The 27311-nt window shown below is 43.3% G+C and overlaps 1 protein-coding gene across 1 annotated transcript in view; it reads right to left on the reverse strand.

The window, feature by feature from the left end:
- Positions 1-7993: 7993 nt before the first annotated feature.
- Positions 7994-27311, reverse strand: part of IL20RA (interleukin 20 receptor subunit alpha) — a 36554-nt gene continuing 17236 nt past the window's right edge. Inside the window, exons 2-7 of the mRNA XM_084622299.1 lie at positions 23002-23131; positions 17271-17449; positions 16311-16486; positions 13280-13424; positions 12273-12412; positions 7994-9079 (exon numbers count right to left, since the gene is read on the reverse strand). Of these exons, the coding sequence (XP_084478425.1) occupies positions 8141-9079; positions 12273-12412; positions 13280-13424; positions 16311-16486; positions 17271-17449; positions 23002-23131 (1709 nt within the window). The 3' untranslated portion in view covers positions 7994-8140. The remainder of the gene's footprint in view (positions 9080-12272; positions 12413-13279; positions 13425-16310; positions 16487-17270; positions 17450-23001; positions 23132-27311) is intronic.

The following is a 27311-nucleotide window of genomic DNA, read 5'->3' on the forward strand; positions in this document are numbered from 1 at the left end:
TGAGAAATCCCACCAGAATTTGCAGTGACAGGGGGATGGAGTGGGGCAGAAAATCTGAAACCAAACAGACAATGCAGCAACGGAGGCTGGAGGCTTGGCTGTAACAAAAAGAGTGCATAAGGCTGCCCAGCAATTTAGCTTAAATTCTCACCTATTTGCTCCTTTCCAGGCTTCATAACAGAGGGAGCACTGGGTGCTGAATAAGCATGATATTGGAAGTCAGTGGGCGTTTGGGGGGCTAATGACCAGCTGTGCCTTTGAAAATCTCCCCCTTAGCTTCTGGTGACAATGGGATTTGAGTGCGCATCTCCCCCTTGCTGCATGAAGGAAGCTAAGCTACGCAGAGGAGTGTGAACCAGCTGGAGGGAAGCAGTAATACATCATATGAGCAAGTTATTACTGTACCCCATCCTTGCCTGTTCCCCTGTTATTCTTGGTCACCCCTTTGCTGGGGCAGGTATCTAACATGGTATGAAAACAACACAAATAATAATGGATTCCACTGGTTCCAGGAGACACACAACAGTCTGTAAGAACAAAGTTCACAGTCCTAGGCATGAGAGTAACCAAGGCCCCTCTCTCAAGGCTGAGCTGGAGTTTTCCAGCATATCACAATTGTCAAAGCTTAGATTTTGCCGGGAAGGCCTGGGAATTTTTCTGAGCTTTGGAAGCAGATAGTCCGCTGGCCCATAGAGACTGGATTTGATGTAGGAATGACTGGATGAAATTCTACTGCGTGTGCTATGCAAGAGCAGATTGTGACAATGATTCCTTCTGGCCTTACAATTTATGCATGTCATAAATTTCCCAAGATGGAATTTCCAGCCCGGGCCAGCTGCCTCTTAACCTGCTCTTGCCTCCTAGGAACACAGCACTGTTTGGGTAACAGCCCTCAAATTCCAAAGAGGTGCATTAGATATAACTAAAATCATTTGTTGTGCTGTGTGGGTTTCAGTTGCATCTATAGGGTGTCAGTGTGAACTGTCAGCCTTCTGTGGTTTCCATCAGCAGACCATCCTCCGTTTCATGTATAGGAAAGTGACTGCTTGGCACCATGGCTCAGGGGTAGGGTGACCAGACCTCCCAATTTTATAGGGACAGTCCCGATTTTGGGGGCTTTTTCTTATATAGGCACCTATTACCCTCTACCCCCTGTCCTGATTTTTCACACTTGCCCTCTGGTCACCCCTCTCAGGGGTCCTTTGTGACCCCTTGCTGATGCAGTAACTACACAGTAACTGAACTCCTTTCAAGGGACTGAAAAGGGTGAGGGACAGTCCCATTTCCCCAACGCAATCATCCACTGAGCTTCTGCAAAAGATGCATGTATTCTTATACTTTGCCAACTCTTGTTTAACTCAGCTGTCCTTGGCAGCTCACCTCCCTGCAGCCGAACAACCATGGCTTGGCTCAGAGAATTAATTAAAGGGAGTCCCCATGGCTGCTTGTGTTATTTGGAAGAAGTTATCCTGTATCTTGGCCGCAGAAACCTCCACTGTCTCCCTGGCTTAAATAGTGGCTTTGGTGCTAGTACACTACAGCCCCTGCTGGGCTGCTACAGTGCACGGACATTACAATGAAAGGACTGCAATGTTAGCCTGCACCTGATATAATGAGAAGCCTAATAGGTGTTTTTCCTACAGGCAAGCCAGGAGTTAAAGCTGCATCCTACATTGGACTGCTAAGTCAAGGGTAGACCTTCCCTGATGTTAATGACTCAGCTTTACAGTCAGTATCTAATTGTAAAGGACTAGAACCGCAGGCAGGCAGTAATCTGGCTGGCACAGGGAAAAAGGGCCATTTAACTTGCCCATTTGTGTATTCATAGCTTAAATACTAATGTGATGTAACAGTTACAGCCATCAATCACTTGTGGGTCTGCCAACAATCCACAGATCATTAAATATAAATGCTTGTTAAGGTAAAAGTAGTTTGGGAGGGGATAGAGACATATATCATGTCTGAAATAAGTCCTAACACTTTCCCTGGTAAAGAAAAAAGGTTCTAAAATGATTTTAAACAGTACTTGAGTTTAATCTGATAATTAATGTTGTCAGGATGTAACCACATGGGATTTTGCTACTCAGGAGGAGCAGTGGCTGTGCTGTGGAAGGCTCCAGAAATAAGGACAATTTTCTCCAGCTGATTCAGCAACAGCATTCAAGAGCCCATTCAATTTTTAATTAATGACCCAAATAAAGTCACTAGATGCAATGCCAAGCTCCAGAAAGTCATGAAGAAAATGGGAAGGTGGCAAGCGTGGGCAAAAAAAGATTTCTCTCTTCTCATCAACACCTGGCTTCACTTGATTCCATAGTTTTCAACTCACTCTTTCTCCCATCCACTAAAAACATCAAAAGCCTATGGTGCAACCATCTAGGTCTATAGCTACAACCACAAATACAAGGATAGGGTCAACAGCCTGTCTTCAAATGTGACATTTTGTTTAGGTATCCGTTTTCCCTATGTGGAAAGATTCCCACCATCTGTCAAAATTCTTTATGCTGTCACTGGCCTCTATCATGGTATTTTCAATCTTCAAGCTGTTATCCCTCCTCCTCGCTTTTAAAATAACTGAAACAGTTTTGTCTATTACATAGGGCCCCTCATTTGGGAGTCCGGAGACCTGGATTCTCCCACTTATCTGCTTTCTGACTTAAGGCAAGTCGGATCACCTCTCTCTGCCTGTCAAACCTTTCCACCCTTCATTTGTCTTCCTGTTTAGGTGCTGTTGTGGGACAAGGAGCATCTCTCACTATGTTTGTATGAGGCTTAGTACAATGGGGTCATAATCTTCAGGCTTCTAGACATTACCATATCATAAATAGTAAGGTAACCTGCACAAGACAGGAACTCAGTTTTTGCACAGCACCTATGACAACGCAGACCAATTCTGGCTGGGGCTGTTGGGCACTATATTTTTAGAAAGACCCAATACTTAACGGAAACGGAGGCACAGAGAGGTTAAGCAACTTGCTTCAGGTAGCACAGGAAATCTGTGTCAGGAGCTGAACCTAGACCTCTTAAGTCCGAGTTCTGTGCTGCAAACACAAAGCCATACTTCTCGAACCTAATCCACCCATTTGCCTTGACATGTATACCATACTCATTACTTTGGTCTGTAAAAATGAATGTGTCTCAACCATGTTTTCCAGGTATGATGAAGGAATCCAACCATTTTGGGGATATGGACTCCTGTACATGTGAATACCTGCCTGATGCCACAAAATCATTTCACATAATCCACTGAGCAGCCATCAGATGGGTAAGGATTTGCTGGGTGCAGGTAGGATGCTGATGGAAAGGAAAGTGGTTTGGAAAGCACAGTGGGCATTCTATGGTCATCAAACAGGGAAGATACATTTGTCCAAGTCAATTTGGATTAGCTTTCAGAGATGCAAGGCTATAAATCTTCTGCAGCTTAGCAGCCATTAAGCCAGTAGGTTAATTATTTGATCACTTGAGGAGCAAGCCCACTCAAGTACAGCTACTTTATAAAATAAAATAAACAAATCCTTTAGAAAATTCAAGTTGAACTGATCTCACTTTTCATATAAAAGTGGCTTAGCCCAGATTCAGTGGCTTTTGATTTTACTGTAGCACCAGTCCCTGCAAGAGATGCTTGGTACGTATTGGTGAGTCTATGGTTAGGCTAGGCTACAGTTGAGCTGTCTCCTACCTCTCTGCAGGTTTTCACGTACTCCACTGAAAAGCATGCAGAAATAAGTAGTAATCAAATCCAATTGGATGAAACAGAGCCATCTGCTGTGTATCTCAGGGATCAGAAGTTAGAGAATACACTATATTTACAAAACAAGTGTCACTGAGGTTGCATGTTTGGTTCTTTAAATAAATTTCTCAGGAACGCTGATGTCAGTGCTGCAGCAGAAAGCCTGGAGATAAATGTTAACTGAATTATGAGAAACAGGTCTGTCATCTTATTGATGAAAACCATAAGCAGTAAAAAGCAAGTAAAAACACTGTACCATCCAGTTAATTGATTGTGATTACTGTGGTTTTCCATTTCCTGGAATATTTGGCTTTTGATCAGAAATGTCACTGTCGCATCAGAAAAGAGCCTTCATTGTCCACTCCCGAGATGGGCATTTTAACATCATCTCTGGCACTTAAGATGCCAATCTTCCTAAATAACTAGTAGTAACATTGCCCCATCGCCTCTCAATCTGTGCCTGGTAGATAGGATAACTTTTTGTCACATATGCAATTGGAAGGGGTAGCAGGTATTGGAGGATACCACTAAGTAACATCCCAGCTGATATTTCATTATGAAGCTTCATAGAAGCCCTAGGAAACCATTCTGTTCATATTCTTGAAATTTTTGGCGTCCCCCTTTCCTTCACTACATTTTGAGGTAGATCTTTGTTCTACATAGAAATACCCCACCCATCTGCCTAACACTAGTGCTGTAATGGTCATCCACACAAACCAGGGGGAGGCAGATGTGGTCTTTGTTTCTGACCACTTTTCACACTCTCTACTGCGAAGGGAGACTACAGAGCATGACCCCTTTTTGGTGAAAGTTCAGGGTGAGGCATGTTCTACTCCACTGTTCCCTGACAGGCCATGGATACAATGCCTGGGGTCTGAGGCAGGAAGTGAAAGATCTTGATAGGATCTCCCTTGAAATTAAACAGCAACAAAAGGAAGCGAACTTTACTATTCAGTGCTTAAGCCACACAGCTGGACTTGGGGGTGATGTCTTAAGCAGTAGGGTTAAAACATCTGTTGCAATAAGAAAGTATCAGCATTCGAAGAATTGGCCAGAAGGGTGTATCTGCATGGCTCCCTTTGCAGGATCGGGGTCTTAGAGACAATGATTGGGCTTTTAGTCCTGTGGTACGTCCCTCATTTTAAAAAGTGAGGATTTTTTCCAACAGAAATAGGCCTCAGTCAAAAACCTGGATCCAAAAACCCCACACTCCACCCAAGGGTGAAAGAGAAATCTGGATCAGCCTCTAAAAAAATAATGGAAAAGAAAAGCCAGGCTGTAACAGGTAAAACTCCAACTGTTTCAATATGCAAAGTATCTGGGATTTCCCTCTGCTGTTTGGGCTGGAACAGCTTGCCAGCAGATTGCATCAGCTTGCAATATGTTGCCTTTAATTTCACTTTTAATTATAAAAAAGCTGCTTTAGGGACACTATATATGTAAGATTACAAATGGAAGTTCAGGTTACTGTGTTTGCAATGTAAAGGTAAATAAAACACTATTAGTGAGAGAAGTGATTCCCCGGTTTATCATACATTAAAGAGAAACATTACCTTCTATATGTTAAAAATAATTTTAAACTTTATAAAATATAATGGCAAGGAGAAAGATAACAATGGTCTGGGGATCAGACTATCTGGGGTTGATTCTGGCTCCACCGCTTACCATATTTCCTATGTGTCTTCAGTCAACCTTCCCCTGCCCTCCACTTTCCTGTCTGGAATATTGGGGTAGACAAACTTTTTGGCCTGAGGGCCACATCTGGGAATAGAAATTGGGTCTGAGGCAGGAAGTGAAAGATCTTGATAGGATCTCCCAGGATTGCTCACAAAATTGGGGTTGGGGTGGGGAGGGGTTTGGGGTGCAGGAGGGTGCTCCAGGCTGGGATCGAGGGGTTCAGAGGGCAGGAGGGGGATCAGGGCTGGGGCAGGGGATTGGGGCACAGGGAGAGGTTCAAGGGTGCAGGGTCCGGGGCAGCGCTTACTTCAAGTGGTTCCTGGAAGCAGCAGCATGTCCTTTTTCTGGCTCCTAGATGGAGGTGCGGCCAGGTGGGAAATAAGAAACCACAAGTAATTTTCAGCATTGCTATTATGCCAGGCTATTGCCACCATGCTGACCTGCTTTTGATCAACTGGCACACAACATTTCTTAATGCCCTTTGAGGCATTTGTTATAAATCAATCCTGATAATGCCTGTTTATGTCAGGTGCTGCCGCTGATAAGGACGGCACCTGCACAAATCACTAAGGTAAATGAGAATTGATTCTGGCACTGTGAAAGTCACTGTGTGAGTCATGCTGGTGAACTATTCCTTTCTCAAGCTGCCATTGGACGGCAGAGTCGCTACTATCTTTGACCTTGATGAATGAGTGGTTGTAACTTTCACAAGGGAATAATTAACAGCCTGCCCCAAGTCAGATTTATGCTACTAGAACTTCTAGTCTTTGAGGGATGGAGGATCTTACACAGCTATTGGTAAGCAGTTCCAATTGTTAATTACACTTGCTGTTAAAAAAAATTGTACTCTAATTCCAGTTTTAATATTTCTAGCTTCAACTTCCAGCCACTGGACTCTGGTCTATACTTATAATTTAGATCAACCTAGCTAGGTCACTCGGGAATGTGAAAAATTCCCCCTCCCCCTCCCCTGAGAGTTGTAGTTCAGCTGAGCTAACCCCCAGTGTAGACACAGCTAGGCCAACAGAAGAATTCTTCCGTCAACCTAGCTACAGGTGCTCGGGAATGTGGATTACCTACAGAGACGGAAAAACCCCTTTCATCAGTGTTGGAAGTGTATACGCTACGGCATTACAGTGGCATAATTGCAGTACCATCTCTGTGCCACTGAAGTACCTGTAGCGGAGACATGCCCTAGGTCTTGTTATGCTTTCATCTACTCCTCTATTATAATGGTATCGTCTCCAGATGTTGGTACTTATGGACCAGGATCAAGTCACCCCTTAGCCTTCTCTTCAGTAAGGCCCAAGGCCTTATTCAGGACATCCCTATTCAATACAGTACATAAGCACAGGCTTAACTTTTAAGATTTACCTTGAATTCAGTAGGACTTCAGTATGTGCTTTAGTGCTGTCCTGAATAGGGATGAACTTAAGCATATGCATTCCCAGTTAGGTGATGTGGTCTTTTATTGTAAGGTGTGTTTTCCAGACCTTGAAATCATTCTTGTACCTCTTTTTTAACCCTTTCTAACTTTTCAATATCCAGTTTGAAATGTGGATGCCAAAAGTGGACACTATTCCCATAAATGGTTTCACCAACGCTGAATGCAGAAGCAACAGCACCTGCTTACTCCTATTTAATGTTCCCCGCTTATCTGTCTGAGGAATGCACTGATTTTTTTAATTTACAACATTTCACTTGGCGCTCCTATTCAGTTAGTTAACTCCAGTGACTCCCTGTAGCTGGAACTAGGCTTTCACGTGAAAGTCTTTATTTTGTTGCTGATTATTTTGGCTTGATAAAAGCACCTAGCCTATTTTAATAAGATTGATTTAGGGTAATTAGAATGTTTAAGGGTAATATATGCACTTTCCTTGAAGATGTTAAAAGTGTCACCAATAATTTACTGCTACTGCATTGACAGAGATTGGTGTAGCGATTGGGCGTGGGTGGTCAGGCAACAATATTTCTGTTTTTCCACCTTGGTTTAGATTGTAAACATTTTGGTGTACGGACCCTCTTTTACTAAGTATCAGTACAACACTAATGCAATGGGGCCCAAATCTCATTTGGGGCCTCTAAGAGCTTCTATAATATTTAATGACTACTGTAGATAACGTTTCTTCAAAAACAATATACAGTGGAAGTTGTTAATTCCCACAAAAAATTGGCCTTTTCTCCCCACCTCTCAGTAAGATTTTACAGTAGAGGCTGTAATGAGTTTATTAAAGCTTGATCCAATTCCCAAGGAAGCCTACAGCAGTCTCTCAAGCGATTTCAATGGGGGCTGGACTAGGCCTTTAAATAAGTCTACTTATTTTACCAAAATATGTGAAAGAACTTTCCCCTGTAAATCTGACATGGCCCTTAGAATTCTTGTGGCAGAAGATGCCTCAGGTTCTTCCTCTGCTTCCTTCCTATTTTTTAATGATTTAATTCAGTGCATAGTGAGAAAAGCTTCCTAACATTCTCTAAAAATAATTGTTTTCAAGCACAGATAATTTGTTTTAAATGCGTATAGCACAAAGAAGACACCAGAATAATCCTTATAGAGCATCCACTTTACAATACAAGTCTTCAAAAATATGACAACATAGCAGAGATTAGATAATTCCAGTACAAATCCAGCCTTGAGGCTAAATCAAGCCATGACTTGGATGAAATAAATACCTTTTGAAGGTATAAACAACAATTTACATTTAACATTTTAAGATCTTGAAGGAAGACCGTTCAGTCTTCCATTTTTACATGCAATCCCCATTGCTCCTTGAATTGCAGGAGATACGGTTCTTGGTTTTCTGATGGCTCATCAGACGCCTGGCTCTCATAGAGTTTGGACAAAAGCCCCTCTTTAGCAGGCTGATCACACACTTCATGCTCAAATACTTCTTCATGTGTATCACTCTCAAAACTGGACAAAGTAGGTATATAAAGTCTTCCAGTATGAGGATCCCAATCTACTAATATGGTCTGTTCATCCTCCTCTTCTACCTCTGTTGTCCTAGTTTGGTCTTGGAGGCTCTGTGTTATGGTTTTTAACTGGGGACAGTAAGACTGTCCTATTTTTTCAGTACCCAAATCCGTCTGTGGATCATCTAGTAGTTCCTCTGATGCAGCAGCCTCCTCCTTCCAATTAAGTTCTTTTAGTTTCTGCACCGAACACATGTCTGTAACCTGCACATCAAGCTGGGGACAGTATGGCTGTCCCATTTTATTGTCAGTGAAATCCCTCAAAGTGATCTGTGGCTCATCTAGCAGTTCTCTTGGTGCAGACTTCTCTGTCAAACCACGTTCTGTTAGGTTTTGCACAGGAAAAAGGTCTGCAGGCCTCACATCAAGTTCATACTCTACAACCCCTTCATTCCTTTGACCCAAAGCATAGTGGAATCCATGTTGGCATATACTATATTGCTCCAAGACAGGTAAAATGTTCACATCTTCAGAAGTATCAACCGAGTCTTTCACTTCCAATGCTCTTTTCAGAGGCTTATCATCAACTCTGCTTTCGTCATGAATGGAATTGCAACTGTGGCTGGTCCTGCCTATTAAATTAATGGTTTCCTGGGAAGTCTTGTACTCACCCATCATATTAATAGTGATGCAGTTAACCACTATTTTTTCAGAAGGGATTAAAATCCTTTCATCATGTTTATCCGTGTAGTGCAATACCTGTAACGGAAAGACATTTTGATTTAAAAAAAAAAAAAAAAGACACCATCTAACTGCAACTTATTTGGCATCTACTTTTAAAATGTACAATTAGGTCCCATCTGGTCAGAGTTCAGGAGGAGAGGAAGGGAGAAGTGTAAAATGGCCCACTCTCTTTAAGCAGTGACAAGAGGAGCTGTAAGTCCATTGGTAGGATCATTCAGAAAGCTTCTACCTTAAGGCAAAAGTTCACCGTGCATTCAGTAATCAGTTTTAACTTCACATTGGAAGTTGTGGGTTCAAACACAGGACTGAGAGACCAGAGATTTGTGTTCTACTTTCAGTTATGCCACAGAGTGCATTTGTGACCCTGGGGCAAGTTACTTCACCTTCTATGCACTCCATCTCTCCATTTGTAAAATGGGGATATCACTAGTTACCTACTCCTCACAGAAGTTGTGTGTGTCATAACTTGCTCATTAGCATTTGCAAGGTGATCCAAGATCTTCCAATGGAAAATGTTACAGGATTGCAAAGTACTAGTTAAATTATAGCTGTACTTAGGTTTCTTCCAGTTTGAGAGAGATTACTGGTGTCTACCAGCAATCCTCATTTAAGTACAAAGAGCCTCTCTCCAATCAGCAGACCCTTTCAAATGCATTAAGTGCAGCCACTGTAAATAAAATATACCCGGGGGAAAAACACCCCAAAACCAGAAACCATGAAGCTGTCTTTTTTATTGTAAGTGTAGTGCTTTAATGCTCAGTAAAATGAGAGACTAATACCACTAATCTGAGAAAGGTGTAGTGTAGCACGAAAGCTATTTCAGAAAGTTCTCCTAATGCTCTTCAGTTCTGACTTGAAACATCTTGGGTATTCCACCTCCCCATGGCTGGAGACTCTCAACCTGGGGAGGAGGTTTGCAGATGTGGCCAAATGGTGGTTGGGATATGGACTAATTTTCACTTGTTACTTACGTCATGATTTTAACCCAGATGTCAAAAGCGGGAGGATGCAGAAGATGTACCTCCATGCGGTCTGGCCACAGCAGCAACCCTGAACTCCCCTGAGTGCAACGGCTGCCCTATGCTAGTGACACTGCCAGGTCCAGTCTCCCCAGATGAAGCTGGCTCCATATAAGACGGAAGGAGTGGCACAGTGGTGGTCCAAAAATAGCACAATGGTTGCACTGCCCCATGGTTTTTGAAAGTATTGCACCCTCCTGAGGCACAATCACTGCAAGAACTCTTGTAAAATGCTGCACCTACAGTACTAACCCTGCTATGGGCTGGCTTCTTTCAGCTTTAATCCCATCATTCTCTCTACCTTCTTCAAACCCTCCATGCCATCCTCTGTCACAGAGAGCGAATTAACATCACAAATGAGAACCTACAAAAGTAGGTTGGCTTAACTATATGGCTCAGGCCTGTGAAAAATTTCCCACCCTGCGAGGTGTAGTTAAGACAATCTCAGTCCTGTGTAGACACTGCTAGTCGATGGAAGAATTCTGCTGTTGACCTAGTTACCATCTCTCGAAGAGCAATGGAAGAACCCGCCTGTCGCTGTAGTACGTGTCTACACTACAGTGCTACTGCAGCTGGGCTGCCATAGCATTTCTAGGGTAGACATACTCTGAGTAAGGTATTTTCTTTATGATGGGGCATCAGTGTTTGTGCAACTTGCTGTGCAATATCTAGAAGACAAAGTTACTCTTTTAGGGATTAAAAATGAAACCTCTCCCATCCCACCCTATTCTTTTAAAGATATTTTCTTTAAAAAATTGTTAACATAATAAAAAGAAAGAGGAAAAACTTGTAAATGCTTTTACATACATCTTTGGGCTATCTAATTAGTAGTACAGTTGGATGCTAGTAGAATAACATACAAAAACAGACCTAACTGAGACTGTACTGTTTTTAAAATACACTAAAATTGAAAGTTAAGTAATCTGCCCAGTGCAGACATGCTAAATCCTCCAGAAACATAATTAAACAGTGAACTGGAGTAATATCTAGTAATAGTCCAAGAGAGCATCACTATTTAATTTGGTCTTGACTTTTTCCATTTTTAATTCTCTCCTCTATTTGGTGATGAATTAATCCAATTAATAATTTTTTGCTAATTGAATCCTCTCCATAGGGCTCCCTGGGTAAATATAGAAATCGTGCCAGCTTACTAATGGCATTTGCCTCAGTGCACCTTAGTCCTTGCTTATAGCAATGACCCTTTCCAAGACTAAGAGAATAGTTCCATTTTGATGTTCAGTAACTTTGGGCACCTTTTTAGGAAAGACTGCCAGGCAGTCATGCCTAACACAGGCACAGCTGTTAATATAAGAAAAACAGAAGAATTTACAACTATTTACAAAAATTATTTACAACAATTTACAAAAATTAACAACCAGCACATGAATACTGCGTACAAATGTGGTCTCCTCATCTCAAAAAAGATATACTGGCATTAGAAAAGGTTCAGAAAAGGGCAACTAAAATGATTAGGGGTTTGGAATGGGTCCCATATGAGGAGAGATTAAAGAGGCTAGGACTTTTCAGCTTGGAAAAGAGGCGACTAAGGGGGGATATGATAGAGGTATATAAAATCGTGAGTGGTGTGGAGAAAATGAATAAGGAAAAATTATTTACTTGTTCCCATAATATAAGAACTAGGGGCCACCAAATGAAATGAATGGGTAGCAGGTTTAAAACAAATAAAAGGAAGTTCTTCTTCACTCAGCGCACAGTCAACCTGTGGAACTCCTTGCCTGAGGAGGTTGTGACGACTAGGACTATACCAGGGTTTAAAAGAGAACTGGATAAATTCATGGAGGTTAAGACCATTACTGGCTATTAGCCAGGATGAGTAAGGAATGGTGTCCCTAGCCTCTGTTTGTCAGAGGGTGGAGATGGATGGCAGGAGAGAGATCACTAGATCATTACCTATTAAGTTCACTCCCTCCGGGGCACCTGGCATTGGCCACTGTTGGTAGACAGGATACTGGGCTGAATGGACCTTTGGTCTGACCCAGTATGGCCATTCTTATGTTCTTATGCTCTTTTCTTGAGATGAGTGGGACTTAAGGCACTGATCCTGCAATATATGGCATGCAGGCAGGCTGTAGCGCCCACATGGAGTCTTAGTGAATTCAATGGGGCTCTGCACAGGTGCAGTGTAAATGGCAGGAATGGGGCCTTAGTGAGTAATGAGGAGCACTTACCAGGTTAGCCGGATGCTTTTGCTTGCTGACATGAATATACCTGTGCACATAATAGCCTGCCATAGAGATAATGACGCCTGTTAAAATGATGGGTAGAATACATCCATATACGATTGTTATAGTCTGCTCTACTGTCGGGTCTGTTAATAAAACAGAAGTTATTGCATTATGTAATTTACTTCTTAATATTATGAGCTGTCACAGGCACCTGTCAAGCTGCTGTCTGGATGGATGATGTGAGTGTGATGCATTCAGGGATTTTTGGCATCTCTAGGGGATGAAAATGGTGACATTTGATCCGGAGCCCAAATTTTGATAATTCCACTTGTCTTTGCAGGTGGAACTAGTTAACCTGGTGGAACTAGCTCACCCTCACTGTGAGAAAAATGCCTACTGAAAGAACAGTTTTAATTCTGATTTCTCTCAGATACAGATCCCCTTTTCTTCCGATAAAGCATTTTTTTACCCAAAGACCCCAGCTTCACATAGCAGAGCTGAACAATTTGCTGTGTTTCCTGCTGCTACTGGTTTAGGCATATTCCTGTATGCTCTGGATTTGAAGACTAGGTGGGTGGGTAAGGAGGGAGGAAGAGAGAACGTGCACGCACACAAACGTATTCCAGAATCCATTTGTCTGCAACAAAGACCATAGGCCTACCGGGGGAAAAGAGAATAGAAGGTGATGAGCTTTATGCCCTGAGGAACAGCCTGTTCACAGATGAAATTATTTCATGTGAGCCCCAGTGAGTAGGACCACGTGTATTTTGCAGCCAGAGAAAAACATTTTGGGAGATTCTTCATCAGTACAATAGATCAAAATCTGGTGGGGGAAGAGAGAAGGGGAAACTTTCCAAAATCAGAACTGCCCCTTTCATTTGGCACCCTAGGCAGTTCTTACCTGCACCTATTCTTAGAATTGTCCCTTTTTTAACAAGACATATAACTGTGATAGTTTCAAACTCTGATCTAAGTTTCATTCTCTGCACATGTTGCAGATTTGTACATACCTTTCAGAGTAGCAATGCAATGTTCTTTGGAAAATCCACTGAGCAAAAGTGGTGTTGTAACATATGTCTGTACACTGACACAGTAAACTGTATTGGATTCCAACCGGGGCACAAGCAGTGTATTGTTTTTAATGGAGAAGACCCACTAGAAAAAAAGAACATGGTAACTTTTATTTAGCACCTACCCTAAAACACAGATGATGGATTTTATTAAAAACAAACAAAAACAACTTGGAAAGAGCACTATTCTAACCATTACCGTGAGCGAGAGCATGAATCTTAAATTATTCCATTTTTCTGAACACTAATGAAAACAGAATTAGTTTTACATTACCTCATCTGAGCATGTTACCTTCTATTTAACGTAATATTCTGTAACATTACTGACCAATTCCCCCTTTACAGAAAGGAGAGAAAATGGAACGCTACTAGCATATACTCAGATGGATAGCGTGATATACCAGAAACATCTCATTGATCTTTCTGTAGGGCATCCTAACAAGGTCCAATAAAGTTACATTTAGTTTTCATGTTAGGTAAACTCATTGAGGCCAACCCTTCTTCTACCAGAGTTAATGAGAGTTTTAACTTTGACCTATAGGAACAGAATTAAGCCCTCTCACTTCTCTATTGGCTTGGAAAGCCAGACCATTATTGAACAGCACTGGTGGAGTCCCACTGCTTTAAAAAAGCAAACTGACATCAGAGGAAAAAAGGCTGCTAAGAATGTCTCTCCATAGTTCATCTGTGGAATAATTGTAGCTTTCAGGCATTTTAAAGAAACAGCATAATATTAATACGGCGCAGCTGATAGGGTAGTATAAAGAGTCATGATAGGGTAGTATAAAGAGTGTAGATTGGTAATAGTAGTATGGTGAATTATGCAGGACAGCTCAAATGAGTATTAATCGAACCTTCACACTACACCCTTTATTCTCTACGTGCCACATGTTACAGGAAGACTGCTTAAGACACGTATTCAAGTTTTACAATACTTTTTTTAAAATTAGAATAAGAGTTTGTTAAACTCTGCTTGTTAAACTAGGTGCCTGATCTTGGAGGCAAATTAAAAATAGCGATTACATTTAAAACAGGGGCAAAGAGATCTAAAAATAACTTTCCTATATATAAAATTGTTATAGCATCATTGGCCAATATTTTGGTACTTTGCAGAGCTTGCAGCTAGATATATCCCCTTTGAAAGTTGGGCATCTCTCCTCTCCAATGATATAATGCACCTGTTTCTAGCCCTGCAAAACTGTGAGAAATTGGACCTTGCCAGTGACTACATTTGCTTATCCTGCACTTCATGGCATTGTAATTTGGAAGAGGTATGTGTGTGTGTACATGTTGGGGGTGGGGGAGTGGTAGAAATATTTTTATAGCAAGTCATTGTTTTTTCTTTTCTCATGTGTCTGATTGAAGCTGCTCCATGAAATGGAATGTTAGATTGAATCAGGTGAGATGGATTGGTGGGCAATGTTCAGATGTGGTGGTCAAAGGATGTTGTTTATCACATAAGTTTTACAGCCAGATGTGTGGCATTGTGATGGGGTAAACTAGGCCCAGAGGGAGGCCTCAGGGTCCCGCCACACTCGTCCCAGGAAAAGAACAGTGGAGAGGTCCTTCAAGCAGGCTAGAGTGGCTGCAGGGAAAGCAGCCAATCATGGCTCAGGAGGGCCCTATAAAAAGGAGCTGCAGCGGCAGAGACAAGACAGTTCCTGGCTGGAGTTAGAGGAGTGTAGACCGTGCTCCTGGCTGGTCAAAGGAAACTGCAGGACAACAGACAGCTCAGTGGTAGCATGGACTGGAGGAGCAAGGAAGAGCTGGCTGGCTGCTGGGCCTGAGCTTAGAAGAGTAAGGGTAAGGCACTGGTGAAGGGTGGGACTGCAGGGAAGTGGCCCAAGGAACTGAAGGCAGTTTTGCTAAAGGGACATGGTAGTGCACAGCTGCTATTCTTAGGGTCCTTGGGCTGGGACCTGGAGTAGTGGGTGGGCCCTGGTCCCCCCACCCCATAGGCCTCTGGGGAAAGGCCTACAACTGGACAGCAGTAAGTCCCCAGAAGGAACTCAACTGTCAGGAGGCCCATCTGGAAAGCTAGGGCCAGAACAGATTTTTAAGAGGGAAAAGCAATCCTCTCTGAGGAGGAAGCACTGGGGGTATGGCCCGATACCAGGACTGGGACTGGTTTAAAAGAATGCAGATGCACCTAGCCAGAAAGGGGTGCTAATGAGAGGTGGGTGCCATGCCTTTACAGGCATGTACAAAATTATATTTAAATAAATAGAATTTTGGGTTTGACTTTTTGATATTCTTATATCTTATACTACTATTTGTGAAGAACAAAGACACCGTGTGTTGTATTTCCCACAACCAGATGGGACTTTTAGTACAATGAGAAGAAATAAGGGATAGAGCAGTTAAAGTGTTATGGTGGGAGTGTAATACATGAGCATACACTGGAAGGCTGCCTGGCTCTTCTCTCAAGGCAAGGTCAAGCAACCAGTTGGGAGGGGCAAGGGGGGCTTGGGGAGAGAAGGTATAAAATACTAAAAGACCAAAGAAATGCCTGTCCCTGACCGAAGCACAACCTCACTCCTTACCCCTCCCATGGGGTACGAAAGGGGTGGGACTGTGGGCGAGCCTTGCAGGTATATTTGGGCCTCCGGTGGAGGTGGAGGTGGGAATGGGGAACTGGAACATAAGCAAGACTCTGAGGCATCAGAGCTGGGAAGGGGGACATGGGGCAAATGCTCTGCGGCGTCACAGCTGAGAACAGACCATTGGGAAACAGACTCTGCTGGTGTGTCGAGCTATGGATATGTTTGCTTGGAACTAACCCCATAAACAGTGCATTGCCTGCACTTCGGACTTCCGCTTTCTGCCTGTGTGACAAGAACCAGGACAGAGGATGAATGAAAAGCCCTGTAACAAAATGAAGTAAACCGGCTATGCTATTACTTACAGTGCAAGTTCCATAAACATGTGAAAAGATTTAACATGTACTCTTCTACGGCCTTTTCAAGCTTACCTTTTTCTTTGTTTTTTTGTTGAGTACAGACACATTATATTGCAGGCCAGAGTAGACTTGATACAAAGATATAGATTCCTCTTCAGGGGTTCTTTTCCATTTCTCAGGAGCAGTCAAAACTATTGATATAGATTTTTCAGTGGAAGACACAGTAACTGCTGGTGGATCAATTTTAGCTGGAAAGATATGTTTATACACTTACATAAAGCAATTTCAGACAGCAAAGATACATTTGATATGACTATTATGATATTAAAATTTTCCAAACAGTGGATGATAAGTTTCATTATAGATTTTTTGGGACTTAATATAAAAGGAATTACTCTAAGTTACAGTTATCTGGATAAGTAACTAAGCCTTAATATCAACAGTGTGGATACTACTGGATGGGGAGTTTGGGTTAGGAATCCTTGTGCCTAGCAGACTAAAAAGCCTTGATATTTACATGACTTGACTTATGTCAATGTGCATAAGATTTCAGCTTACTAAAATGAGCTAGATAACTGGGAATTTCTGGAGAGCACGCAGATTGGCTGTCTGGCACAGATGAGAAACATGGCACTATACGTTATTATTCTGGCTGCTGCCTGGTTAGTAGGAGCTATAATGGAAAAGTATTATTATGGATGCAGAACATTTCTGCTTCTTAATAGGTGTTCTCCAAACCGTACATGCACTGCTGCAAGCTTTGAAGGTATGGTAATATTTCACTCTACTTGAAAACACTGGCCATCTATTATTCAGCACACAGAGATATTTCCAAACATACTCAATATGCAATTGGCATAGAAACTCAAATTCTTATCAGATACACTCCAACTAGTTCTGCCAATAGCAAAAACAATTTTGACATGCTATGAAATTTCCTTCGTTTGCGCTTGACGGCGAGCACGCAATGTTAATAAATGTTTCACGATATAATCACAGCTATGAACCCCTGACTTTATTGTCTTTCCTTACTATCAGTGAGAGGATTGAACCGTGCAGTTTCTGTCCATCTGGAACAGTTGCCATTGAAAAAGGCTTTTACACTTGCGTAGTATTGGTCCTCGTGGTTATACGTTTCATTGGAGAGATCACACCATGTTCTACTGATGTTCTTGCATTCTGACTTTTTAATCCATTTACCTATGCCATATCTGCGTGAGAGAGAGAAAAGAGAGAGCTGAACAAGAACCATGGCCAGAAACATAGTAGTCACTTGGTAAACTGCACACATGAAGAACAGAACGCGGAACCTTCTGCTCCCAAACCTCAGGCAGCAGCTACCACTTGTATGGAGATTTCCCAGTAGCTGGTTGTAATTACTAAGGGTTTACATCTTAATAAATCAGTGCAATATAATTGCTTACCCAGCATCCAACAGAGAGCAGTAGTGAACATACACACTAGCTTATGAACTATACTCCAGAGATGTAATTAAGGGTATGTCATTGCTCCCCTGACAAAATCCCTATTTTAAGGGGTTATCGTTTGGATGCAAAACACAGAAAAGAGATCTGTTTACAGGACTACAAAGTTCTGCTCCTTGGGTCCTGTTTGTCAGTCTGGTTGGGCCATTTTGTTCCCGAAACCCGGCTTAGCCAACCACTTGAGGATCTCACTACACTGAGGGAATCCTGAAGCTACAAAGGCCCAGACTCAAAAAGGTACTTAGGTGTCTAAATGCCAGATTTAGGTGCCAAAGTCTGTTTTAGGCTAAGATTCACAAAACTCCCACCAAACCCTGTAGGTGCCTAAACTGACTCAGTGCCTCAATTTTCAGGGTAAAAGTTCCCTGGGTACCTAAGTTTTTGCCTTTAAGCACACACACTATCACATTCCTCTAGGCATCTAGATGCCCATTTGAGAGGCTGCCTACCAGATTGGGTCCCATTCAAAAATCTGGCTGCTGGAGGAGTTTATGGTGCCCGCCTTGCAACTTTTAGCCCAGTGGTTAGTACACACAGCTGGGATGTGGGAGACCCAGGTAAGGTTCAATTCCCCACCTCAGGCAGAGGGGGAGAAAGGATTTGAATTTGGGTCTCCCATCTCTCTAACCACTGAGCTCTGGTATATTCTGACAGGGATCTCTGTAAGTCTCTCCTGTTGAAGCTCTTCCTCTTTGGAATCGTATTTAAAGAGCCATTGGGCCGGAGAGAGAGAGAGACAGAGAGAATGACTGTAGTCTGGTGAGTATCACAACACCTAAATACCGAAGGGTGTGTCTACACTACAAAATTTATAGAAGTCGGTTTTTAGAAATTGTTTTTATATAGTCGATTGTGTGTCCCCACACAAAATGCTCTAAGTGCATTAACTCGGTGGAGTGCTTCCACAGTACCGAGGCTAGCGTCGACTTCCGGAGTGTTGCACTGTGGGTAGCTATCCCGCAGTCTCTGCTGCCCACTGGAATTCTGGGTTGAGATCCCAATGCCTGATGGGGCAAAAAACATTATCGCGGGTGGTTCTGGGTATGTCGTCAGGCCCTCCCTCCCTCCTTCTGTGAAAGCAACGGCAGACAATCGTTTCATGCCTTTTTTCCTGAGTTACCTGTGCAGACGTCATACTATGGCAAGCATGGAGCCCGCTCAGCTCACTGTCACCGTATGTCTCCTGGGCACTGGCAGACGCGGTACTGCATTGCTACAAAGCAGCAGCAACCCATTGCCTTGTGGCAGCAGACGGTGCAATAGGCCTGAAAACCATCCTCACTGTGTCCAAGGTGCTCCTGGCCGCCTCGGTAAGGTCGGCCAGGAGCGCCTGGGCAGACATGGGCGCAGGGACTAAATTAGGAGTGATTCGACCAGATCATTCTCTTTAGTCCTGCAGGCAATCCTATTGTACCATCTTATGGTGAGCAGGCAGGAGATGAGGATGGCTAGCAGTCCTACTGCACTGTCTGCTGCCAGCCAAAGATGTAAAAGATAGATGGAGTGGATCAAAACAAGAAATACACCAGATTTGTTTTGTATTCATTTGTTCCTCCCTCCCTCCCTCCATGAAATTAACGGCCAATAATCATTTCGGTGAGGTCTGTTAGGGGCACCTTGAAAACTTTAATGGCGATTCAGTCCTGCCTGAAAAACCAGAGGGAGGGATAGCTTAGTGTGTTGAGCATTGGCCTGCTAAACCCAGGGTTTTGAGTTCAATCCTTGAGGGGGCCATTCTGTGTGACAGTTGTTTTTATTTCTCCTTGATCTAAAGCCACCCCCTTTCCTGATTTTAATTCCCTGTAAGCCAACCCTGTAAGCCATGTTGTCAGTCGCCCCTCCCTCCTTCAGAGCAACAGCAGACAATCGTTCCTCGCCTTTTTTCTGGGCAGATGCCATACCACAGCAAGCATGGAGTCCGCTCAGATCACTTCAGCAATTAGGAGCACATTAAACACCACACACATTATCCAGAAGTATATGCAGCACCAGAACCTGGCAAAGCGAAACCGTGAGAGTAAGGGGGAGATGTTTATGGCGGCGTGGGAGGTTGAGGCAAATCGCCTGGCTGCTAGTTACGCGCAGCCAGACACCAGGGCGATTAGAAGAGCACAGGAGGGCGCGATGCGCATCAGAGAAGCTTTGAAAACCAATTTCATGACTGGCCAGGCTACAGTGTGAAAGTTCTTTGTTTCTCCTTCATGCAACCCCCCCCCCCGCCCCTTGGTTCACTCTACTTCCCTGTAAGCTAACCACCCTCCCCTCCTCCCTTCGATCATCGCTTGCAGAGGCAATAAAGTCATTGTTGCTTCATATTCATGCATTCTTTATTCATTCATCACACAAATAGGGGGATAAATGCCAAGGCACCCCAGGAGGGGTGGTGGAGGAGGGAAGCACTGGGAGGGGTGGTGGAGGAGGGAAGGACAAGGTCACACAGCACTTTAAAAGTTTAAAACTTATTGAATGCCAGCCTTCTGTTGCTTCGGCAATTCTCTGGCGTCTGGGTGAGGAGGCTATGGAACTTGGGGAGGAGGGCGGTTGGTTACACGGGCTGTTGCGGCTGTCTGTGTTCCTGCTGCCTTTCCTGCAGCTCAACCATATGCTGGAGCATATTGGTTTGATCCTCCAGCAGCCTCAGCATTGAATCCTGCCTCCTCTCATCACGCTGCCGCCACCTTTCAGCTTCAGCCCGCCACCTCTCCTCCTGGTCATTTTGTGCTTTCCTGCACTCTGACATTGTCTGCCTCCACGCATTCCTCTGTGGTCGGTCAGTGTGGGAGGACACCATGAGCTCAGAGAACATTTCATCGCGAGTGCGTTTTTTTTCGCCTTCTAATCTTCGCTAGTCTCTGGGAAGGAGAAGATCCTGTGATCCTTGAAACACATGCAGCTGGTGGAGGAAAAAAAGGGACAGTGGTATTTAAAAAGTCACATTTTATAGAACAATGGGTACATTCTTTCACTGTAAACCTTGCTATTAACGTTACATACACAGCACATGTGCTTTCGTTCCAAGGTCGCATTTTGCCTCCCCCAACCACGTGGCTAGTCCCTCCTTCCTCCCTGTGGCTAACAGCGGGGAGCATTTCTGTTCAGCCACAGGCAAACAGCCCAGCAGGAACGGGCACCTCTGAATGTCCCCTTACGAAAAGCACCGTATTTCAACCAGGTGACCACGAATGATATCACTCTCCTGAGGATAACACAGAGAGATAAAGAACGGATGTTGTTTGAATGCCAGCAAACATACACTGCAATGCTTTGTTCCACAATGATTCCCGAGTACGTGCTACTGGCCTGGAGTGGTAAAGTGTCCTACCATGGTGGATGGCATAAGGCTGCCGTCCCCAGAAACCTTTTGCAAAGGCTTTGGGAGTACATCCAGGAGAGCCGCAAATGCCAGGGCAAATTAATCATTAAACATGCTTGCTTTTAAACCATGTACACTATTTTAAAAAGGTACACTCACCAGAGGTCCCTTCTCCACCTGGCAGGTCTGGGAGGGAGCCTTGGGTGGGTTTGGGGGGTACTGGCTCCAGGTCCAGGGTGAGAAACAGTTCCTGGCTGTCAGGAAAACCGGTTTCTCCGCTTGCTTGCTGTGAGCTATCTTCCTTGTCCCCAAAACCTGCTTCCGTGTTGTCTCCATCTCCATTGAAGGAGTCAAACAACACGGCTGGGGTAGTGGTGGCTGAACCCCCTAAAATGACATGCAGCTCATCATAGAAGTGACATGTTTGGGGCTTTGTCCCGGAGCAGCCGTTTGCCTCTCTGGTTTTGATAGGCTTGCCTCAGCTCCTTCAGTTTCACGCGGCACTGCTTCGGATCCCTGTTATGGCCTCTGTCCTTCATGCCCTGGGAGATTTCGACAAATGTTTTGGCATTTCGAAAACTGGAACGGAGTTCTGATAGCACGGATTCCTCTCCCCATACAGCGATCAGATCCCGTACCTCCCGTTCTGTCCATGCTGGAGCTCTTTTGTGATTCTGGGACGCCATCATGGTCACCTCTGCTGATGAGCTCTGCACTCACCTGCAGCTTGCCACGCTGGCCAAACAGGAAATTGAAATTCAAAAGTTCGTGGGCCTTTTCCTGTCTACCTGGCCAGTGCATCTGAGTTGAAAGTGCTATCCAGATCGGTCACAATGGAGCACTCTGGGGTAGCTCCCGGAGGCCAATACCGTCTAATTGCGTCCACAGTACCCCAAATTCGACCCAGCAAGGCTGATTTCAGCGCTAATCCCCTTGTCGGGGGTGGAGTCAGAAAATTGATTTAAGAGCCCTTTAAGTTAAAAAAAAGGGCTTCGTTGTGTGGACGGGTGCACGGTTAAATCGATTTAATGCTGCTAAATTCGACCTCAACTCCTAGTGTAGACCAGGGCTTAGTGACTCTAGGACAAGGAGCCTATGCTATCCCTCCTGCTAGCACAGAAAGTCAGGCCAAGGGAAAAGGGGCATGGCATGGATTCTCCTATGCCTGGTTGCCAGAACAACTCCTGGAGGCCTTTAGCAAAAGGCTTAAGTACAGCAACTTGCAGGTGGTCTGAATTTGGCTTCATGTTATGACAAAGTTATTACAGTAAGGAACAGGTAAAGTCACCTAGTAGCAGGGGCTAAGACAGAAGTACTGTGACCATCATCAATACTATTCAAGGGCCAAATTCTTCCACCATCATTCACATTGAATAGTATCTCAATACACAAGTGGTAACGGTGCTTCTTAAGGTGGGTAAGGGTAACCAGACTGTGGCCCTAAGCAACATTCTTATTCCTTCTGGGTCAGATATAATCCTTCACAGATAAAAGCCTGATTCTGATCTCACATATATTGATTTTACACCAGCATAATTCCATTAATTTCAATAGAGTTACCTTTAATTTCCAAGTGTATAGATCAAATTTGGACCCTTAGAAAATTTTGAAGAACAGGCACATTCTACCTTCCATCAACTATCACATCCTATGCACAAGTGTTAAGAATTTACACAGTTCTTCTATGATTTGGAGCCAGCCTCTCTATGGCACAATCTCTCTTCATCTCATATCTCCGCAATGCCCCCATAAGCTCTTATTTTATATCCTTCACATATTCCGTCCTCACACTTCCTTTAACTGCATCTAAACTAAGTAATAACAAAAAAAAGTTTCAACCATTTATTTTTATTTACATCTCCAAGCCCTGATTCATTCTCAAAATTAGTTTTCCATCCCTGCCTTTGCATAAAGGTGCCTTTACTTAAACTACTAGAATGGGGAAAGAGACAATGAGCAAACTTACATCAAATACTTCACCTTATAGAGTACTCCCTCTCCTAGTTCTTCTGGTGGTGACCAGTGCAGGATATTCTTCAGGTTTTTAGATTCAAAATGGACATTTCTAGGACTGGGCAAAGAACAGTACAGATCTGCTGGAAAAGAAAATTAAAAAGGAACAATATACACTAAGAATCCCAAAAGACATTTGCTTCAAAGCAAAATTTATTTATTTTTTAAAGAAACCCTAAAATGTGAAACACTTTTTTTTTTTTCTTGCCAAAAAGCAGAGCTGTATTGGTCATGAAACCTGGATTATTTTCTGACATTGTCTCATAGGAATTGCCCTACTGGATCACACAAGAGGTCCACCTAGTCCAGTATCCTGTCTCTGATAGTGGACAGCACCAGACATTCAAAGGAAAGTGTAAGAACCACACAGTATGCACATGTGGGATAACCTGCCTCTCCTATTAGGTCTCACTCTAATCTTTAATAGTTAAAAGATGGCTTAAACCCTGAAGCAATTATTTCAATCTATTTGCCAGGAAGGCTTACTGTTCTGTAATCCTCTGGAGCCATTTTAAACCCCCTGGATCCTTTTTAAAAATATGGGTTACAACTCATTCTGGCTCATTGAAAAATTCAGGTTAGAGAGGCTTTTTTTAATCTGCAGTCAGCTATTTCCCAAAATATTGTGTGTGTGTTTTTAAGAGCTCTGTGTAACCCCAAAGCTCATCTCTCTCTTCAACAGAGGCTGGTCCAATACAATATATTATCTCACCCACCTTCTCTCTCTAATTGTTTGCTTTTGTGAAACAAAACTATGCATGAAGCATGTGTGGAGAATTCCTATGCAACAGCAGCCTTTCTTGGTTAAAAGCATTGTGTTGAGTGATGCTGCTGCATACCCTTATTATAATACTGCTGTAGACTACGATCTCTTATTATTATTACTGAGACAGCCGTGATCCAGAATAGTAGGCTTCTCTGTACAGTTGCTGTGATAGTAATAATTTTGTTACATTACTGTTTAAAATGGGACATTACCTTTAACGTTACTCGCTGACACTTTGTCTACACTGGAACTTCAGTGGCAAAACTTCAGGTGTTTTTACCGCCCCCCCTCAGCCGAATGACAAAAGTTTTGCTCTCCTGCCGACAAACAGCAGCTAAACAGCTGTGTCGCTAATAGCTGCGTAGTGTAGACACAGCCTGAGGTTACAGTCAAGATTCTGATCTTACTTACACAGGTGTATATCTGTATACCTCCATTGACGTCACTGTCTGTATTCACCCAGACATAAATGAGATCAGAACCCAACCCTATGTTAGCTACGGAGTGTTACTCTGCTAAATTACTACTCATTGAGCCAGTTCTTGAAATAAAGGATTAAACATGGAATTTAGTTTTGGTCTAATATGGGCCTCAGTTCAGCAAAGTACTTAAGTGCCTAACTTATGTCATATTTCCATGTCAATGGGAAAGCTCAAATGCTTACATTCCTTGCTGAATTGGGGCCTTAATAAGGCTATCATAACCAGGGGCCAAACCGTGCACCCTTTACTTACAACTCAATCCCATGTGCCTCCTGCCAGGAGTATTGTTTGACATCACTGGAAGCTGAGGGCACTCAGCAACACTTAGGATCAGGCCTGAAATTTCTGAAGTTGAACAACAGCACAACTGTTTGCATTATCTCTTGTCATATGTATGAGGCTATGAGAACATAAGAGGAAATTAAAAAAAGGGAATCTGTGGCCACTCTGGACTTTTCAAGGCCCCCCTAAACTCATCCTCTAGCAATATAGTTGTAGTTCTTCTTTAGCTGAACAAAGAACCAGAGGAATGAGGAAGTAAAACATTATAATGTAATGAACAACAGGAACCTAACAGAAGGGTTAGTCCTTGTGGTGAAACCTGATCTTGTTACTGCCTTAAATGGCCTTAAAGAATTATTTGAAGTTTATTTCAGTATCATTTAAATATTTATTCTCCAGATGTGTAACTCTGAAACCATTAATTACACTTGTGACACTGGTCTATAAATCAAATCAATGTCACCACTGCTCCCTTAACAGACTTCTCTCACCTTAGGATATCCTAAGGCCAAACTGTAAAAATGAAAAGAAGGAAATATTCTCAGATTGATTTTTAGAAAGTATTATATTGTTGCAATTCTGCTGGAGCAGAGTTAAGGTTACTGCTTTTATTTGAAAGAGACTTTCTGGTTTAGGGTGGAAATATAATCTTAACTCTGAATTTTCCATTCTTCAAAATATATATAAACATTTTTGGAAGGTAATATACAGTCAAAACACTGGTATGTACCTACGTGCTTAACTTCAGCTTATAAATACACTCCACAAATCTCCTGATTAATGTTGCCCTTTTTGGCCTGAGCGGTAAGCCAATATTTGGGGCCTTGCAAGACTGTCGCAGTTAGGCAGAGAAATTAATGATATGAGTTATGTATTTCTTTGGTGCAATCCTGTATATTTACAAAGAACGTACACAAAAGCCAAGTACCCTTAATGCAGTAGAGACAAACCAACAGCAGGCAGTTTCCTTGCTCTCTTTCCAAGTCTGCCTTCCTAGTGATTTCTGTGCTCAAGAAGCAGTGCCTCTCTGCTCCCTCTCAGGGCCACATTAGGGTTGCCAGGTGCCCAGATTTTCACCAGAAAGTCTAGTCGAAAAGGGGACCTGGCAGCATCTGGTTAGATGTACTGACTGGACACCTAAAGTCTGGTTATTGAGGGTGGGAGGTGCCGAGTCACTGACCTGCACCAGCCCATGCTCAGCTGGAGCTGCCTCCTACCTGCATCTCATGGGCAGGCAGGCGGGCTCTGCATCAGGTTGCAGCTCTGGAGCAGAGGGAGCCTGGCAGGGTGGGGAGAGGGAGGTGAAGAGGATCCAGCTATGGGGAAGGGGGAGAGCAGCAAGTGACAGGGGGAAGGGAGGGAGTGAGCTGGTGCGAGGCCTTGACGGAAGAGGTCGAGCACGGGCGGGGTCTCAGGTGAAGAGGCAGGGCAGGAACAGGGCTTCAAGGGGAAGATGCGGGGCAGGGCATGGTTGTTGTCATCAATTAGAAAGCTGCCAACCCTGTATTACACTCCTGACTGCTTAGCTTGCTTTCTGCTGGCTTCTTGTTGCTTTTTTGTCTCTCACACACATCTTACAGATACATGAGCTATAGGATTATTAGGCAACCACTCCCATAGAAACCCCTCTTAATCTTCTAGGGTTACCTTTTGCTCAGACCTTGCCAGGTGGCCCACTGCCTTGTGTGGTTGCTTCTAATGTTTCCAGTGATCTCACAACATAAAGAGGCAATTAATTGCTCCTTCCATTTAGCCTGAAAGAAAGGTGCTTAGGATACCCACTTGTATTAAGCAGCTCTGTGATTTTATAGATTAAAGACCTGCTTGATGGTTGCCATTAACACCTTCCAGCATAATAAGAACAATCAGGGATGACCTGGTTTGGACAAAATCATCATCATCATCAGGTAGATTTCCGAAGATACTTAGGTGCCTTACTCTCATTGAAAATCTACCTCTCAGTTGCAGGTCTCAGTGGTAGCCGTGTTAGTCTGTATCAGCAAAAAAACTGAGGAGTCCTTGTGGCACTTTAGAGACTAACAAATTTATCTGGGCATAAGCTTTTGTGGGCTAGAACCCACTTCATCAGAAGTAGAAGATACAGGAGCAGGTATAAATACATGAAAGGATGGGGGTTGCTTTACCAAGTGTTAGGTCAGTCTAATGAGATAAATCAATTAACAGCAGGATACCAAGGGAGGAGAAATAGCTTTTGAAGTGGTAAGAGAGTGGCCCATTACAGGCAGTTGACAAAAAGGTGTGAGTAACAGTAGGGAGAAATTAGTATTGGGGAAATTAAATTTAGGTTTTGTAATGACCCAACCACTCCCAGTCTTTATTCAGGCCTAATCTGATGGTATCTAGTTTGCAAATTAATTCCAGTTCTGCAGCTTCATGTCGGAGTTTGTTTTTGAAGTTTTTTTGTTGTAGAATCGCCACTTTGAGATCTGTTGTTGAGTGGCCAGAGAGATTGAAGTGTTCTCCTACTGGTTTTTGAATGTTATGATTCCTGATGTCAGATTTGTATCCATTTATTCTTTTGCGTAGAGACTGACCGGTTTGGCCAATGTACATGGCAGAGGGGCATTGCTGCTCTGTGACTGTGCTCTCAGTCACAATTGGCCCTGACCCTCTTATTGAAAATGCCCATTTCCACCCTCCACCTTCCCTCCATTGTCTGTCTGGTGCTCAAACCCCAAAGTCCCCAGCTTCTCTCTATCTTTGAAGATCATA

This window comes from Lepidochelys olivacea, assembly GCF_965140295.1.
Source record: "Lepidochelys olivacea isolate rLepOli2 genome assembly, chromosome: 3".
Lineage (NCBI taxonomy): Eukaryota > Metazoa > Chordata > Testudines > Cheloniidae > Lepidochelys > Lepidochelys olivacea.